General features: G+C 46.8%; 1 protein-coding gene across 2 annotated transcripts in view; it reads right to left on the bottom strand.

Annotated features, from left to right (window-relative positions):
* Positions 1–806: 806 nt before the first annotated feature.
* Positions 807–17,500, bottom strand: part of pdgfra (platelet-derived growth factor receptor, alpha polypeptide) — a 27,341-nt gene continuing 10,647 nt past the window's right edge. For both annotated transcript variants that reach the window (XM_076278196.1, XM_076278197.1), the window contains exons 13-29: positions 17,252–17,441; positions 16,920–17,035; positions 16,223–16,349; positions 15,694–15,890; positions 14,622–14,716; positions 13,967–14,099; positions 12,940–13,044; positions 12,565–12,675; positions 11,701–11,854; positions 10,244–10,398; positions 9,147–9,262; positions 7,551–7,673; positions 7,240–7,351; positions 6,975–7,074; positions 6,416–6,521; positions 4,450–4,709; positions 807–3,704 (exon numbers count right to left, since the gene is read on the bottom strand). In XM_076278196.1, the coding sequence (XP_076134311.1) occupies positions 3,554–3,704; positions 4,450–4,709; positions 6,416–6,521; positions 6,975–7,074; positions 7,240–7,351; positions 7,551–7,673; positions 9,147–9,262; positions 10,244–10,398; positions 11,701–11,854; positions 12,565–12,675; positions 12,940–13,044; positions 13,967–14,099; positions 14,622–14,716; positions 15,694–15,890; positions 16,223–16,349; positions 16,920–17,035; positions 17,252–17,441 (2,351 nt within the window). In that variant the 3' untranslated portion in view covers positions 807–3,553. The remainder of the gene's footprint in view (positions 3,705–4,449; positions 4,710–6,415; positions 6,522–6,974; positions 7,075–7,239; positions 7,352–7,550; positions 7,674–9,146; positions 9,263–10,243; positions 10,399–11,700; positions 11,855–12,564; positions 12,676–12,939; positions 13,045–13,966; positions 14,100–14,621; positions 14,717–15,693; positions 15,891–16,222; positions 16,350–16,919; positions 17,036–17,251; positions 17,442–17,500) is intronic.

The following is a 17,500-nucleotide window of genomic DNA, read 5'->3' as shown; positions in this document are numbered from 1 at the left end:
ACACTAAGAGCTCTGGTGAAATCTATAATAGCAATCAAGGCAAATAAGGAGGAATTTATTATCTATGTGCATGCCTGATTGGTGTGTCAGAGACTTGTGTTGGTGTGTTAAAGATGCCGTCTGAGATGGGACCAGAATCTCAGAAATCAAACTTTGCAACAAACTTGCATGCTTTTGTGTGAATCAACACAGTGTGAAATTATTGTTGGTTCAATTCATCAGTGTGAAACTGTTGAGGCAACGTGACATTTACTGTAAATGCCACTCCAACAATGGCATATACAATAGTGAGGGTGTGGAGGAGCTGAGGTTGTGTCCACATCCCTCCACATTGCGTTGTTATGTCTGGTAAATACCTTTAACTGTAACTTAAAAATGTGTCCTAAACAACGGTAACCATCAATTGCATTCTGGGATTAAAGGCATTTTTGTGGTTTGTATTCTTCTCAGTGTTTTTTGCAGTGGGGGTTTTTCACTTCAACTCACCGGGGTCATGCCAGGAGGGTGGAATGGAATACCCAGAATGCACCTGACCCAGACACGAGTCTGGCTCCCACTCCAGAATAGGACCCAAATCGACCCCAAGTTTGACAATCTCTATTTTTAGAGGCCAATTTTAATCTGAATTTTGACATCTATTTATGATAAACAGCTGAATTACAACATATCTATATACGGACACAAACAGTACGGGAATTTCATAAATTTGCTTTCTGTGTCTTCTTAGATACAAATAAACTACCCTTTAAACAAACAAACAAAAATGAGGCAATATGAACATTGAGAAATGAAGCAGTAGTTAAATATACATTGTTTAAATCATTTATTGAAATATAGATCATCTGAATGTACATAATCATAACGCATATTACAAATCAGGAGGATAACTTCTGGTATTGGGAGTAACTATCATACTGTACCTTGGAATACACTTCATACCTTTATCTTCCCTTCACCCTTTCTCCCCAACTTCAACATTCATGTCGCCACAGAAACAGACACAAAAATGCTCACAGCAACAGCAACTCCTCAGTTCAAACAAAAACTAACCCAAAGGGCGAAAACTAGAGGGGGGAAAAGTGCAACAGTATACAATATGCCTGTGAGGTATATCACAGTCAGCAGTAGGGTCAGAGAGCGCCGGGCAGTGACATAGCTGGGAATTTCAAACGAGGATATTCACAAAAGCAAAACACACAGAAAGCATTTCATTCCATTTACACACTTGAAGGGGTATCAGCTCCGAATGCTAGCGGGCTGGGTCTAGTGAAATCAGTTTTAAACCATTTGACGACAATGTCACATGAACGCTTACGCCATGTTCAATAATTTGCTAAAATACTGTATGAAATAACAAAGGTATACTATGGACGCTTGTGGAAAGTGATTTTCACTGGGCTTGTACACAAGCTTCTCGTCCAAACGAAAAGATTCAAATTTTACATAAGAAAGCAAGATGAGACAGACAATGTCACAATAACAACAAGAAAAACACACTGACTTCTGTTCAACATCTGCTACACCATGGCTGCCGCGTAGAGACCCAGTCGTGTATAGAAGCAGCCTGTGGAGGCATGAGTTGATCTGGCATACTGTCCCCCCCTGCCTAACTGCTTTGGTCTGTTTTAACATGCTGGAGAAGGTCCGATCACAGAGCTGCTAAAACCCATCTGCACAGAACGTCTTCTATGAGGCCATTTCCGCCGTCACCTCACACGTTTTGAAGAAGTGTCTATCCTGGGTGTTTGCTGTCACAATGCTCACAAGTCCAATAAAAAAAAGTCACAACTTGATCCTTGATCAACCGTCTCAGCGTAATATGGCAGGAGCCAAAGTGATCCCTCCAGGTGATATTCCGTCGGTCAGTTCTTAGTTCCAGCACGTTCGATCTCCAGCAAAGCCACCACTCCAAATCTAGCAACACACACTATAAACTCTCAACCGTATAACTATAAAGCATATTGTTATCATCATCATTCTCGCTCCTCAGAATAATGGTTGAAGGAAGCACTCAATTTTTACATACAGCATCAGAACATTATCCAGCTTATTCACAATAATAGGTTGGTATGTACCTTGACTCGTTTGGTTTATAATGGCAGCTGATGGCAGCCATTTCTCAAAATGTTTCTGTATATCACAGGTTAACATAAAGCTAATATAAGTATTGCTTTTGGTTGTAGGAAATAGTAGGACACTTGTAAGTATAATGATGACTAAAATAAGAAAATATAGACCAAATACAAATGAAATAGTTTAGCAGTATGATGACAAAACTAAGGACCTAATGATGCTGGAGACAATGAAATTGAGATATGATGCTAGTTATTCTGCTTTGGTCTACTGTGAAAATAAGCATGCCTTTTGCTGTGCTACTTGGGTTCCACTTGGGTGATTTTAAAACGGTATCATGGTGTATTTTACAAAAGGTCTAAGTCACAGAGGTGCATGCAACTTATAAACCTAAGTCATATTCTTCATTTACAAAAAAAAAACCTCTTTACACACACAGACACACACTCACTCACATACACACACTCACTCACTCTCTTACACACACACACACACACACACACACACACACAGAGAGAGAGACACTAATCTAATATTCACAAATAATACATATTTATATGTGCTAGAAAGTAAAAAAATAAATTCAAACGGCATGTATTCAATAGTTGACCACTACGATTGCTTATAAAAACATAGATTTATAGTTCAGCGATTGTGCTTTTCATTTCAAAGTTATTGGTCCTTATTGGAAGTCAACTGGTGCCAGAGGAACATTGTGTGTGTGGCTGAGAGGGAATTGACATGCAGTCCATGCTGAATACCACAAAGGTCCGGACTGTGTGATGATGGATCTGGAGAGACCATCTGATGCTTTTTTTCTTGTTTAAATAAATGTCTGTAGTGGTTTTTGACAGTCTTAATGGACTACAAAAGAAAGAGGTCCTGATGTTGGTTTAAGTCCGTTTTGCTGCTTTTGTTCAGGTCTTCGATGCGTCCTTGCTTATCTCGCTGCGTCAGGAATGCCCACTGAAATTCTGTACATTAAAAACACACACATATACACACACACACACACGTATTGTATGTCCATAGGCTATTGTATAATCTTGAGTGTGTGATTCAAGAGAATGGGAGATATGACATTGTTAACACTTTTGCCGCTGAAAACTTCTTGAAAGTTAGTCTCCATTCTCAGTCAGTCCTCCAGTCCTCGGGGCAATGTTCGAGCGAAAGGAATCCACACGCACGGGGTGTCACTGATGGCTCTTCACCACAGAGGAAGCAAAGTGGTTTGTTTTTGATCCGAGGAGGGATTTCAAGGGTGGAAACCAGGAGGGGGGAGTGAGATGAAGAGGAAGGAGTTGGGGGGGGGGGGGGGGGGGTTTTCTTCAGAGTGTTCTTTGGATGGGGAGCAGACGGGCTGGTAGTAGCTTAGCTTGTAGTCTCTACTCCTACGCCCTCACACCCCACCTCACCCTCCACAGTGTGGCATCGTAACCACAGTGTCCACTCTGGAGGACTGTCCTGGGTGGGCTGGGGATCACAGGAAGCTGTCCTCCACCAGGTCGCTGGAGTCTAGGCACATCTCGTCCAGCAGGGTGATGTCCTCCAGAGTCTCGCCCTCCATCCGCTTGGCCAGGGTGGAGCTGCTGGAGCCGGTCTCGATGGCACTCTCCTCAGACGTCTGTGAGCTACAGGGAGGGACAGAGTGGTGAGGTTTCTGCTGATGATCATGGGATTTGATTACAATAGATGCTCACATTTGAATGATTAACATTGAGCTCTTTTATTCCATTTAGAACCAATTCCGCTAGTTTCTCATCTCCTGGTTTAAGAGTTGATCTAATCTACAAAGCCTAATGGTTGAAACTAGACAATACTTCTAAACTCCAATATTAAAATTTTAGATTAATCTTTACTTTCCCTTTCTCTACTCTACTTTTTACCTACATGGTTAAACTAGTAGGGAGGAAGGGAGGGAGGCATGGAACATGGTCTGGAGATGCCACCTAGTGGTCATAGTATGGAATAGCATTGCAACGTCACAGCATCACAGTAACACATAGGACAAATCTAGTCACTCTGTGCATGACATTTGTGTACAACTACAAACATGAAGATAAAATGGATGCCACAGTATTTATAGTCCAATAGACATGGATCCAGGAAGAGAAGAAAACTGGTCCAAACAGACCTGGCCTGGACTAGGCACTGATACAGTATGTATATGTTTATGTTTCAATATATGTTTATAATATTATTGTCATAATTGCATAATTGTCATTTATATGGTTATCATTATATGGTTTATTGTCAGACACTTTTGTCCAAAGTGATATGTTAAATATTCCAGATGTGGGTATTATCATCAGCCTCTGTGTGTGTGGAGAGGCGGTGGTAATGCATACGTTTGGGGGGTGGGGATGGGAGGGTTACCTGTGGCGGTTCCTCTTGCCGTACTCCTCATCGGACATCGGGTCCAGGTCGGGCAGAGGGATGATGTAGCCGCTGTCCGAGCTGAGGCGCTGCTCGTCGAAGCCACTCTCGCGGTCCTTCAGCTTGCCCTGGTTCTTGTAGGTGACTCCGATGTAGTTGTCATCGTCGTCGATGCCAACGATGCTGCCGCCCATGTGCTGCACGCGGGTCACCGCCGGGTGATCGCTCTTCAGGAAGTCATGGTTCATTCGCTCGTAGCTCTGAGGTGAGACAATAGGACAGAACAGACAACGTGAGGATGGAAATGTACAGGTTTATGTGTCTTACTATATACTGGGTCAGAGGTTCAGAGCAGAGTGAGGAAGACTGTTATGTCCTCAGGATATCTGTAGAGGGCACTGTTGGGTCATGTCTGGTTTGTTTCTGCTAAACATAGACATTGAAACCTCAGCTCAGGAATTATGATTTATAAACGGGCTGTGGCTGGTTATGCAACATAATACATGAGACACTGCAGCCTATGATAGTTGTTGTGGCCTGAAAAGTTCATATTTTAAATTTCAAATCGAATGCTTCTCTCACTTCCATGCATGAAGTACAGCAAAGATGCAGAATTTGGTGACTATTTGTGCCAGATGTTCAATTTTGTACAAATATACACATTTAGTTGATTGAATTATATCTATTTTGGAGATTTCAGGATCTCTACAGAGATTTTAAATCCTCTAAATAGACACAATTCCATTGCCTGTGGCCTCCATTTAAAGTTTTACCAAAAATTATACACCCAATTTTATGCAAAAGCAGCCAATGCCAATCTTCTTGAAGCGGCACAGCGGAGGAAAGCACTACCTGCCCCTATAAAATATGGGTAATGGTACCCTAGGCTGCCACATGCTCCACCCAGTCAGACGTATGCTCCATTACAGCAGCTGATCTGCGGCTGGCCCTCTCTCTCCCCACCAGCCTTTAGGAAGCCTGTAAACCGACCACACTTCCCACCACACCCCAGCCAGAGGCGCTATAACAGGAGCTAGTTATTCCACAGCAGAGGGAGAGAAACAAACCAACCTTGGCCCCTAGTGCCACTGGGAAACGGAGTTTGAAGTGCCATATGTGGCGTCAGTTTTAATAGAGCAGTTATGGCTGAGCCGCGGGGGCTGAGCTTGGTGAGGCGTCGTTAGCGTCGGCTGCTGGGGCGCTCGGCTGTACCGCGGATCGGCAGGGGTGTTAGCCAGCAGGAACGCCAGCGGCGACGGCAGCAGCGCTAATCACTGACAGAGAGGCCTCGGAAACGCACACGTAGCTAAGGGCTCTCTCTCTCTCCTCTCTCTCTTTGGAAAACTGCTTCTTTCTCTCCCTCTCTTTCTCTGAGTCTAAGAGAGTCTACTCTCTCTCTCTCTCTCTTTCTGTCTCAAAAGCCCGTAGGAAACACGGCACGCTTAAACGACAGGAAGTGGTAAGCGTTCCGCAACAGCACTAGGATGGATAAGTTCACCATTTTATTGGTGCTTAGGAGGGAATTAAGGAATCCCTGTGGCTCCAAAATGGAGGATGAGAAAAAAAGGACAAAATGATAGATGGAGTGAGAGAAATGGATCGCAGAGAGAATGTTAAGGGGGTGGGGGGATCTTGACCCGTGTCCGTCTGAGAGTGTGAGAAAGAGGAGAAAAGGTAAGAAGGCGGAGTAAGAGTGGGAGATAGAGGTACGAGAGGGGAAAAGGGAGTAAGAAGGGGATTATTCAAAGGTTAAAGGTCATGGTGTGTATAATGAGAGAGGAGCTGTGTGAGTAAAAAGAGTGTGTGTGTGGGTGTGTGTCTGAGAGAGAGAGAGTGCGTGTGTGTGTGTGTGTGTGTGTGTGTGTGTGTGTGTGTGAGAGAGAGAGGGAGCGAGAGAGAGGTGTAGTGGAGAAATGCAAAGAGAAGAGAGAGAAAGAGAGAGATAGGGGAGGTGGTTGAGACATACCCTCTTGTATCCTGCAGGCAGTAGCGATGCCACAGTCTCACTCAGGCTCAGGAAGGAAGGCCTCTTCTCTGGCTCGCTGTTCCAGCACTTCGACATCATCTCATAGCTGCAAAACAGCGAGCACACCAGTTAATACACAAACGCGCACACACACACACACACACACACACACACCAACTAGACTATCATCTCAGTTCAACATTCTTAACTTCAATTTACTGTATGATTGAATCCAGGCTTAACAGAACTATGTTAAAATACACAGAGCCACTACTGCAGTTCAGGCCAAAACGAACATGAGCTGAGCATGACATTGAGCTGAGACAACTAGACTATTCAGTGCTTCAAACTTTAACGTGGAGCACTTCATCATACTGTAAGTGCCACTGACCATAAAAATGTTGAAAATAAGAAAATTGAGTTTGAGCATTTAAGCGCACTGAATATAGAACATCTTTGCACATGATGAATAATAATTTAACCCCTGACGCATCTTTCAGATAAAAGAAGGACATTCATATCAGAAGATCTTTAGATAACATGACAGTAGCGGACATACACGACTTCAGATGCATGCTCAGGCTTGGCCATTCTGTAGCCACTCTTGATCTTGTTGTAGAAGCTTGAGTCGACCACCATGCCTGGGTAAGGAGTTCCTCCTACAGGACAAACGAAATACAAGAATAGAAAGACATTAGCATGTCATCAATATAAGATCTTTCTGTATGTTCCCAGGTTCCCTGAGATCAGTTCTCATTCCATGATGTCAGGTTCTAGAAGCATTTTTCAAGTTCAACCCTGACCTCAGGACTGTTGAGGCTTACCGAGAGAGAAGATCTCCCACAGCAGGATGCCGTAGGACCAGACGTCACTGAGGGTTGTGTACAGGTTGTCAAAGATGCTCTCTGGAGCCATCCACTTGACAGGCAGGAATGTCTGTGGGAAACAATACACATGTTACACCATGTCTCTCTCACACACACACTCACAGACACAAACACACACACAAGCAGGCATCTACATAAAGACACACAACTGCATGCTGACACACATACACACACACACACACACACACACACACACACACACATACATACACATTCAGATGCACACGTAAAAACACTATCTCACTCACGCTTCCTTTGGAGACATAGTTGTTGTCATGCATGATGTCTCTGGCCAGGCCAAAGTCACAGATCTTGACTATCTTTCCTTGGGAGAGCAAGACATTTCTGGCGGCCAGGTCCCGATGCACACACTGAGGGGGAGAGAGAGAGAGAGAGAGAGAGAGGTGTGTGAAGAACGGAAGATAAACTAGACGCCCACTCAGTGAACCTCCATTCATTCGTTTATTCATTTACTCCTGTCCATTCATTCACTCAACTTATGTCATTCACTCGTTCACTAAGCCTCAGAATGACCCACCTTACATTTCCTTTCTACTACACACGCCACTCTTTTGTGAAAGTCTCCTTTTGTCCCGATCTCATTCACATACTTCAACTGTCTTCTCTTTTCTTGCTCCTCATTCTTGTTCCTTTCAAAAGGCCATTATTTATTTTCTTTTCTTGCACTCTCTCCCTCCCTCCCTCCCTCCTCTCTTGGTGGTCTCGGTCTTGGACTCGTTTAGACGTTCTGGCTTTTGGGGTTTCTCTCTCTGTCCTTGGGAAAACTCTCCTCCGCTGTCCAGCGTTCACGCAGTCGGGGGGGGGGGGGGGGGGGGGGGGCAGGGATGATCAGTGTAATACTGAATTAGTAGCTTACTGCTGCTGCTGCTACCATGTAATCACGGCGCTGCAGCGGAGGGAGGTAATGACAGTCCGCGGAGCGCTATTTAGGTCTCGCTAGCCTCTGCGCTGGAGTGAGCTCAGCCTACACATTTACGGCTATCGCTAACCCCGCCATTAGAGCGCCGAGGGCCCGTCAGCAGAGCTGTCATCTTCAGAAAACACAAGGCCCCCGGACCCTGTAACCTGCCATCATGTTAGCGGTTAGCATAGAAAACATGCGGCGCAGATGGATCCTCCACCACTCCCACCCTCACCCAAAACACTTGTACACAAAAAGGTCATCACCAGGCACTGGGCTAATGTGCACTGCTGTTTGCAGCAAAATGACAGCCTCGAGTAACACCACTAATGCACAAATCACCTACTGCCAAAAAGGCAGGGTGAATCTCAGCAGGGCTGAAAGCACTGGTTTTAGATGCTGCCTGGTCACTGACAAAAGTACAGTACATTACATTGCATTTAGTAGACACTGTTGTCCTAAGTGACTTACATATGTCAACTATATTACAAGGTATTACGTTGTCCCAGGAGCAACTTGGGGTTAAGTGCCTTGCTCAAGGGCACAGCGGTGGAGGCCGGGAACTGAACCCACAACTTTCAGCTTTTCGACTTTTCCCCTACACTACCACCACCACAGTATGATACAGTGCACTATTCAAAAGCTACTTCAATGAAACTTAACCATCATAATGATCAATATATCATCACAAGTATTGCTTGTCAAAAATCTATCACGGACCCTTGCACTTCTGTCCACACGGTACTTTAAATGGTGGTATGAGGAATTTTATGCTTTAATTCTTGTACGTCCAAATTGATTAAACTTTCTCCTTTTGCAAAATCACTTTGTCTAGTATTGTTGTGATTTTGTTATGAGTTGTTTTGTTATGAGGTGTTTCTGTAGCTGGAAATGCATGGGGCAACTTGAGACTCGTACTCACATTCTTGGAGGCCAGGAACTCCATGCCCCGGGCCACCTGGTAGGTGAAGCTGAGGAGGTCCATGGTGGTGAGGCCCTCGTTGCTGTCATCGGAGAGCAGACTCTCTCCCTCACCTTCTACAGGGACAAACACACACACACACACACACAAGGAGAGAGAATGTCAGGGTTTCTCACCACTGAATGACTCAGCACAGGCTACCCACGAAACTCATGTGTGTTTGTGTTTGCTCAAAGAACACACACACTTACACACACACACACACACACACACACACACACACACACACACACACACACACACACACACACACAAAGCATATTTATAGCACATCTATAGCCGTGCAGTCCGGGCTCTGACCGATGGCAGGGCAAAGTATGCATTAAGACACGCGCGCTGCAATTACTTTCCAAAATTGAAGGGTACACGGAAGGCAATGCCCCATTTAAGAGCTGAAGAAGGGTGGACCCCCTTCGCTATCGCTGGCTAAACTTCACTGGCGAACCGCGGCCGGACCGAGCCAAAGTGGGCACTCGAGCTGAGCCAGAAGTGACCAGAGCAAAACATAGAGAGGAAAAGAGGACGCATGGGAAGGAGAAAGGAAAGTGGAGAGGGAAAATGTGAGAGGACAGCGAGCAAGAAAGATAGATAAACAGAGAGAGAGAGAGAGAGAGAGCGAAACAGAGATGATGAAAAGGAGAGCAAGAAAGACTAGAATAGGGATGAGGATGAAAGTGTGGGAAGGTGGAACTGTGGGTGGTTAGGAGAGGAGGAGGAGGAGGATGTGGAGTAGGAAAAGAAGATGATGAAGAGGGAGAAGGAGGAGGAGGAGTAGGGCATAGAGAAGGAGAAGAAGAGGGAGGAAGAGAAGGAGGAGGAGGAGTAGGGCATAGAGAAGGAGAAGAAGAGGGAGGGTCAGGTTGCTTTTGAGAGGGTGGACGGTTGTGGTTGGAGGTGGAGAAGAACTTTAGAAGAGGAGAATGAGGTGGAGGAGAGGGAGGTGGTGGTGTGTTGTGGTTGAGTTGCTCATGGGAGTGTGGGAGGAGGAAGCAGGTGAAAGAGGGGGCATGAAGAGGAGGTGGAGGAGGTGTGTGTACCATTTTTTTGAGAGGGCGGGTGGTCGTAGTCGGAGCCCTGCAGGTGTGAGTACTTGGAGGCCTGGTTCATCTCCAGCATGGGCACGTACTGGGTGGTGTCCGCCTGCTTCATGTCCATGTAGTCCCCTTTACCCTCAAACGACAGGATCACATAGCTGCAGCACACACACACACACACACACACACACACACACACACACACAAAAACAGGACACACCATCAGGCATGGGAGCACACCAAATTCAATGATCTCATGATTAGTTCCCTGTCAACATGTTGTCAGACTTCACTATGAAATGACCATCGCTGCGCAATAACCTCATTGTTTACGAGTGGGCGGCTCCCGGAGAGCGATGACCTCATCTCAGCCAGCTGTTACTCAGGAAGACCCACAGGGGAGCTGCGGTCAGTGACATCACTAGTCCTGCTCCGTGGCTAGCAGTCCATTAATGGTATGACACAGCAGGACGCTGCTGGCCAGCCAGACACAGGTGACCCCGCTTCCCGTCAGGGTGAGGACAGGATGTGGGGTCCTCCAGGAGATGCCTCCGAGTGGAGTTTAGGGAGATTAGATCACCATGAAGTCACTCTCTCTATCTCCATCTCTCTCTCTCTCTCTCTCTCTCTCTCTCTCTCTCTCTCTCTCTCTCTCTCTCTCTCTCTCTCTCTAAGCACCTAGACCTGCTTGCCACCCCCCTCCAACTGAATCCACCGAGTTGTCACTGCGGCTCTTCAGTAATGAATGGGTGCTAAACAGCGCTGATTCGATTAGGTGGAAATCTAAGAGTGCTCGATTCGATAATTCGAGATTCGATTATGCAGAGACGCCAGGCAGACCTCTTCGCTCCCCTCAAAAAAAAAATAAAAAAAAATAAAAAAAAGCAGTGCCTTCGACTCGGCTGCCGCTCCACAAAGAGCCGACTGTCACCCTGGGGCTCGTCCGCGGCCATCTGAAACACCCATGATGGAGCACGAGGTGCTCGCGGTTGCCCAACCGAAGAGGCCTCTCTGAGTGAGGGCCCTTGATGGACAGGCAAACGTAACTCTGGCTCTGGGACGCAGACCAGGGATCAGGATCATGGGACAGATTCATATTTATATCTCAATGGGCACCCTGTTCGGAAGGTTAACTCAATTACAAACAAATTAGCCCCTCACTGCCCAGGGTAGGTGGGTGGGTGCAGACGGCACTGTGTTCTCCTGGGCGCTGATGGCGAGGCACTGAGTGCATTCTCAGTGTAGGTAAACAGCGGGTGGAGGTGGTGGCAGGGGTGGGTGGGTGTATGGGGGAAGGTCATCTCAATGTCAAAGGGCTGCCCCCCCACACACACTCTCCTGGCGTGGGTGGATGCCATCTCTTTGTGTGAGTGGACTGAACATATTCTCTGGGGAGGGAAACAGCAGGTGGGTGGTGGGTGGGTGGGTGGATGTGGGCAGTGGACGGTGCTGTGACCCACCTTCTGCTGGTCTCGTCGGCGGGGTTGATGCCGAAGATGTCCAGCTCCTTTTTGCCCTTCTCTGGGTGGTGACTCAGGAAGCTGTCGCGGTTCTTGTGCAGGTAGTTGACCAGGTCGCCATAGAAACAGTACTCAGTGATGATGTAGATGGGCCCTGTAGCAGGTAGAAGAGAAAGAGGCCGAGAGAGAAAGAGAATATGAGAGAAAGAGAGAGAAAGGAACAGAGAAATAAAGGGTGAGAAACAGAGACAGGGAGAGGATGAGAGACAGGGCCAAGAAAGAGGGAGAAAGAGAGAGAGATAGAGAGAGAGAGAGAGAGAGAGAGAGAGATAGAGAGAGAGAGAGAGAAAGAGAGAGAGAGAGAGAGAGAGAGAGAGAGAGAGAGAGAGAGAGAGAGAGAGAGAGAGAGAAGCTGGTATTAGTCTGCATGTCGGTGTTATCAGGGGCTCATAAAAGCCCCTAAAAGCCCCTGCAGTGAAGCAGGCCCCTTGAACAGGTCAATAAAAAACACCAGCCTGTTAACATTCCTCAGCCTCGGAGCAGGCTGACCAGAGCAGTTGCCCAGCGAAAACACACCCTGCTGCTGGCTACCACTCCACTGTTCCAGACGTGTGTTTGGAGTGGACTCCCCACTAACTTAGCCTTAGCCTGGTTTGCATGTTGTGTTTGTGTGTGTGTGTGTGTGTGTGTGTGTTTAAATGACATCATGAAGTCTGTTGGCATGTACTGATGCATGTAACTACAGATGTGTAAGTATGGGTTGATGTCCAGGCAAACAGAGTATGTGACTTTGGGTGTGTCTGTGTACGTTCGTGTGTGTGTGTGTGTGTGTGTGTGTGTGTGTGTGTTTGTATCTGCAGTCACCTGACTTGGTGCAGGCTCCGAGCAGGTTGACAATGTTGAGGTGCGGGCCCAGGTGGGTCATAATCTTCAGCTCAGACATGAGCGCCTGTTTCTCACTGGAACGAGCCGTCGCTGTGTGGCGAGGGAGACAGAGAGAGAGAGAGAGAGGGAGAGAAAGGAGAGAGAAAGAAGGAGAGAGAGACCGAAAGAGCGACAGAGAGAGAGACAGACAGAGAGAAAGAGAGACAGAGAGAGAGAGAGATTGAAGCCATTATTTTAAGATAAAAGCCCTACACTGTGTTTTGCTCTAAAAGGGAGATAGTGAAGGGCTGATAGGGTCGGGGAGGGGAGGGTGCTGGCAGATTGACTGCAGTGGTGGTGGTGCAGCAGACTCACGTTTCAGCATCTTTACAGCCACCTTCATGACAGGCTGGGAGCGACTGAGCCCGTAGGCCGTGCCCTCGACCACCTTCCCAAAGGCCCCCGAGCCCAGAATACGACCTGGGAGAGGAGAGAGAGAGAAGGAGAGAGGGAGAGAAAAAAAAGGAGAAAGCAAAAAAGAAGATAAAGAGAGAAGCCAAGAGAATAATCAGTGTCACATTCCCATCTCTCTCTCTCTTACACACACACACACACACGCACACACACACACACACATTTACTCTATCATTTGTTTCTCAGTAGATTCATTACAGATTGAATATCTAACAATCTAACACTGACAAATGCATAGCACACAGTATATACACACAGACGCAAACACAAACACATACACACACAGAGACATAAACATAGACACAGACACTAACACAGACGTACTGTCATGTTTGAGCTTTTTAGACCAGACCGTGTTTTACGACTTTTCCCAAAGGGAGAGGGAGTCTCTTTGATCACTGAGCTGCTCACTAAAAGCTACACACTTCACCCCTCCTTCCCTCTCTTTCTCCCATTCTCCTTCAATCTCTCTCCTCTGCACTCTTTCCTCTTTCATCCCTCTCTGCTACTCTTCCTTCTCTCTTGGTCCCCACCCATCCAGATGACCTCCTCCTCTCTCCCTCCCTCTTATGGTTAAAATGAAGTGAAACATCACGGCCTCAGTCTGATTGGAATCTGACCACAACATGACCGCAGCCCATCCAGAGACCAACCAGAATGTAACTGGGGTATGACCGCAACAAGACCACACTTAGATTACAGCCAGAAAGAGAGACAGACAGAAAGAGAGAGATAGAGAGAGAGAGAAAGAGAGAGAGAGAGAGAGATAGAGAGAGAGAGAGAAAGTATTGGCGTGTTGTGTTTTGTGTACACTTAAATGGCTTTTCAGTCCACTGACATTTGCCACGTCTGCCATATAACTAGCTGGGATGAACATGGACCTAACGCAAAGGGCAGAGCTTGAACAGACAGGCTGAGGTCCGCTTACCCAGAACCAAGCCATCACGAGGGAACTCCCAGCGGGAGTCATAGGGAAGCTGCATGGGGTCCACGTAGATGTACTCGTGACCGTCGGGACTGACCGACTCAATCACCCGCCACCGGATCTCATAGCGTGGCTTCTGTAGAGGAGAGAGAGAGAGGGAGGGAGAGAGAGAGAGAGAGAGAGAGAGGGAGAGAGAGAAAGAGAGAGAGAGGGGGGCGGGAGGGAAAGGGAAACTCTGGTGTGAAATCCCTTTCATTAACTGATCTCAGTGCAGTTTTCCCAGTCTCACCCCTGATTGTACGGGAGAACTGAACGGAACTACAAATGTATGTATGATCACATGAATAAAGGTATGAATAAATGTGAGAGGGTGACTCTGACGTGAGTGAGTGAGTGAGATTAATGAATGAGTGAGTGAGATTAATGAATGAGGGACTAAATGAGGGGAGTAGATGCACTGGTGAGTGAATGGAGTAAGTGTGTGAGTGAGAGCAAGAGTGAGATACTCCATTAGTGAGTGAGTGTGTAGAGATGTGAGAGATTGAGAGGGTAGGAGTGGGTGTGTGAGATGTATGTGTGAGGGAGTGTGTGAGTAAGTGAGTGATAGTGAGTGAGTGAGTGAGTGAGTGAGTGAGTGAGTGAGTGAGTGAATGAGTACCTGTTTCCAGATAATGACCAGCACAATGAGTGAGATGATGACAATGACCAGCAACACCAGCACAGCAGCTGCCACGGTCAGCTCCGAGTGAGGACCTGAGGCACGAAACACACAACATGAGCAACACACACACACACAACATGAGCAACACACACACACACACACAATATGAGCAACACAGATATACACACACACACACACACACACACACACACAACATGAGCAACACAGATACACACACACACACACACACACACACACACACACACACACACACACAACATGAGCAACACCCACACACACAACATGAGCAACACACACACACACAATATGAGCAACACAGATATGCACACACACACACACACACACACACACACACACACACACACACACACACACACACACACACACACACACAACATGAGCAACACAGATATACACACACACACACACACACACACACACACACACACACACACACACACACACACACACACACACACACACACACTCACTCGCAGGGTTATCAGTCTGTCAAGTCTAAATGGACTGACTGGTGGGGAGGCTAACATAACACAGAGAAAGGGTGAAGCTAACTGATGACCTCGGGGAAAGTGGATACAACATGGAGGATCATTAAGTCTCTGAAAGCCACCCCCATTTTCAGGAGGATGCCATTTTAATGAGCTGTCCAGAAACCCAAATGTCTCTGAACACAGACAAATAAAAGAGCTGATATAAAATGCCTTCAGGCAACGGCAGAGTTCATTATTAAAAGCGAATGCAAATTTGAGATAAATAGACTTGAGGGAGAAAGAGTACATCACGCCATATTTGAATATGTATCTAAATACAAAGAAATATTTGACTACAGCCAGATGATCACTGAGAAGTGAAAGAGTGTCCTCCCATAACTCTCTCTGAGAGAGCAGCGTAAAAGAGTCTCTCTGTGTCTTTCATAACTTTCCTTCCCACCCAATTCCCACAGCGAGTTCTTTTTTCAAAAAAAAAAAGAAAAAAGATCACCATGAAGTCATCTGTCATGTCTTTGCGGACTGTTTGGAACGCTTACCGCTGGTCACCAGCTTGACCTCCCGGGCGACGGTGGCCATGCCGTTCTTGGCCAGGCACCGGACGGCCAGCGTGTTCTCCAGATGGCCGAAGATCACCTGGCTCTCCAGCTGCACGTCCTGGTTGATGTGCGTGTCCACGGTGATCTCAGTGGAGTTGGCAGGTAGCGGGCTCCACTGGGTGGAGTCATTGGCACAGCTGAGGGGAGAAGGGCGGGGCAGGAGGGGGGAGAGGGTGACCATGATGACAGAATGAAGTCATGTAATAGCAGATGATACTAAATATATCTCAGTGTCAGGGAGAGGAAAGAGAGAAGATGGAGAAATAACATGGATAAAAAGAAGGAAAAAAGGAGAAAGAGGGAGGAAGGAAGGAGGGAAGAAAGGAAGGAAATAAATAAGAAAAAGGTTCAAAAAGCATAGAGAAGAGAAAAGAAGAGAGAAGGAGAGAAAAGCAAGTTAGAGATTGATGGGGCAATGAGGGTGCAGGAAGACAGGACTGTGGCGATCTGCTGGGGAAGGTCTACTTACTGTTTGATGTTCTTACAGATGAGCCACTCCACTTCTGGCAAGGGCTCCCCCTCAGCGATGCACACGACTGACTGACCCGTGGCGGAGCCGTGGTGGAGGTCCATCATCTCCACGATGACTGCAGGGACTGCAAGAGGGACACAGACACAGTGGGTCAACCCAAGGGCTTATGGGTAAAGAAAGACTGAGAAATGCATGGCTGAAAATAGATCAAATGTGGTTCAGTCCATAGACAGTAAAATATAAGGTTTTAAAAGATAAAAGATATTTATTCCAATTTGCGATAAGTTATCTTTGACAGGACGGCTTTGTTCTGAGACTTCTCTGCCTATCCATAGGAACATTTTTGACAATTATCATTTGGTAACAAACTGACAGAAGCCAGCAATATGAAACAAAGGCAAAGACAAAGGGGTTATGCTTATTTGGGCATGGCAGATAACCACTGTCTATTTAAGGTGTGCTTTTCATGCGTTTCTTGGAAATGCTGCCCAACAGTGCTGTCCAAAAAAACTTCATCATCATCATCAGCTTGTCAATGCCAAGCACTTGGGCTCCCTCAGAGAACCAGAGAACCTGCAGATGCAGTATGTCCGTGCGTGCATGCATGCCTGAGAGACAGTGATGGATGGATGGGGGAGGAGGGCGGGCAGTGATGGCGGTTGTAACATCAGAGAGGATTCCTGGACTTGCTCACCTTTGACCTGCAGGGAGAAGCTGAAGCTGCTGCTCTGGTTCCGGGTCTCAGCCCTGACCGTGTAGTTGCCGCTGTCCTCGCCCTTTGCGCGGATCAGGGTCAGAACGCTCTGGTATCTGCACAAAAACAAAATGGCCGCCATTAAGTTATGAAGGGGAATTTGACTTTGAAAATCGCTGGGGAAATTCTAACAAATAAAGCATTACTTGAATAACAATCCACATTTTCCAACGCTGATGTATTATTTATTATTTAAGATGCATTATTTAAGACAAAGCACAGTGCAATATAGAAGACAATCTAGAAGAAGCATAAACTGATATGATACTCACTTCGTCTCGCTGATCGTATAGAGGTTTGTGGTCATCTCCGCAGAGTTGCCGCCGAGAGGAACTCCATCTTTGTGCCAGACAACGTTGACGCCGGGGAAGGCGTCGATGTCGACCATGAACTCCCGCACCTCGTCCAGCTCTGCCTGCTCCGTGTGAGTGAAGTCAGGGACCAGCGAGACAAAGGGGCTCTCTGAGGACACAGGAGCCAAACGCAGACGGACGAGAGAGTCAGACGAGATACGAGCGACT

Source organism: Alosa pseudoharengus, unplaced genomic scaffold (genome assembly GCF_046254945.1).
Source record: "Alosa pseudoharengus isolate Yale_2024_CS ecotype anadromous, Long Island Sound unplaced genomic scaffold, YU_APseudo_1.1 YU_APseudo_1.1_scf_11, whole genome shotgun sequence".
In the NCBI taxonomy this organism is placed as follows: Eukaryota; Metazoa; Chordata; class Actinopteri; order Clupeiformes; family Clupeidae; genus Alosa; species Alosa pseudoharengus.
Note: the sequence above shows the minus strand (reverse complement) of the source record. Positions and strands in the feature narration are given on the sequence as shown.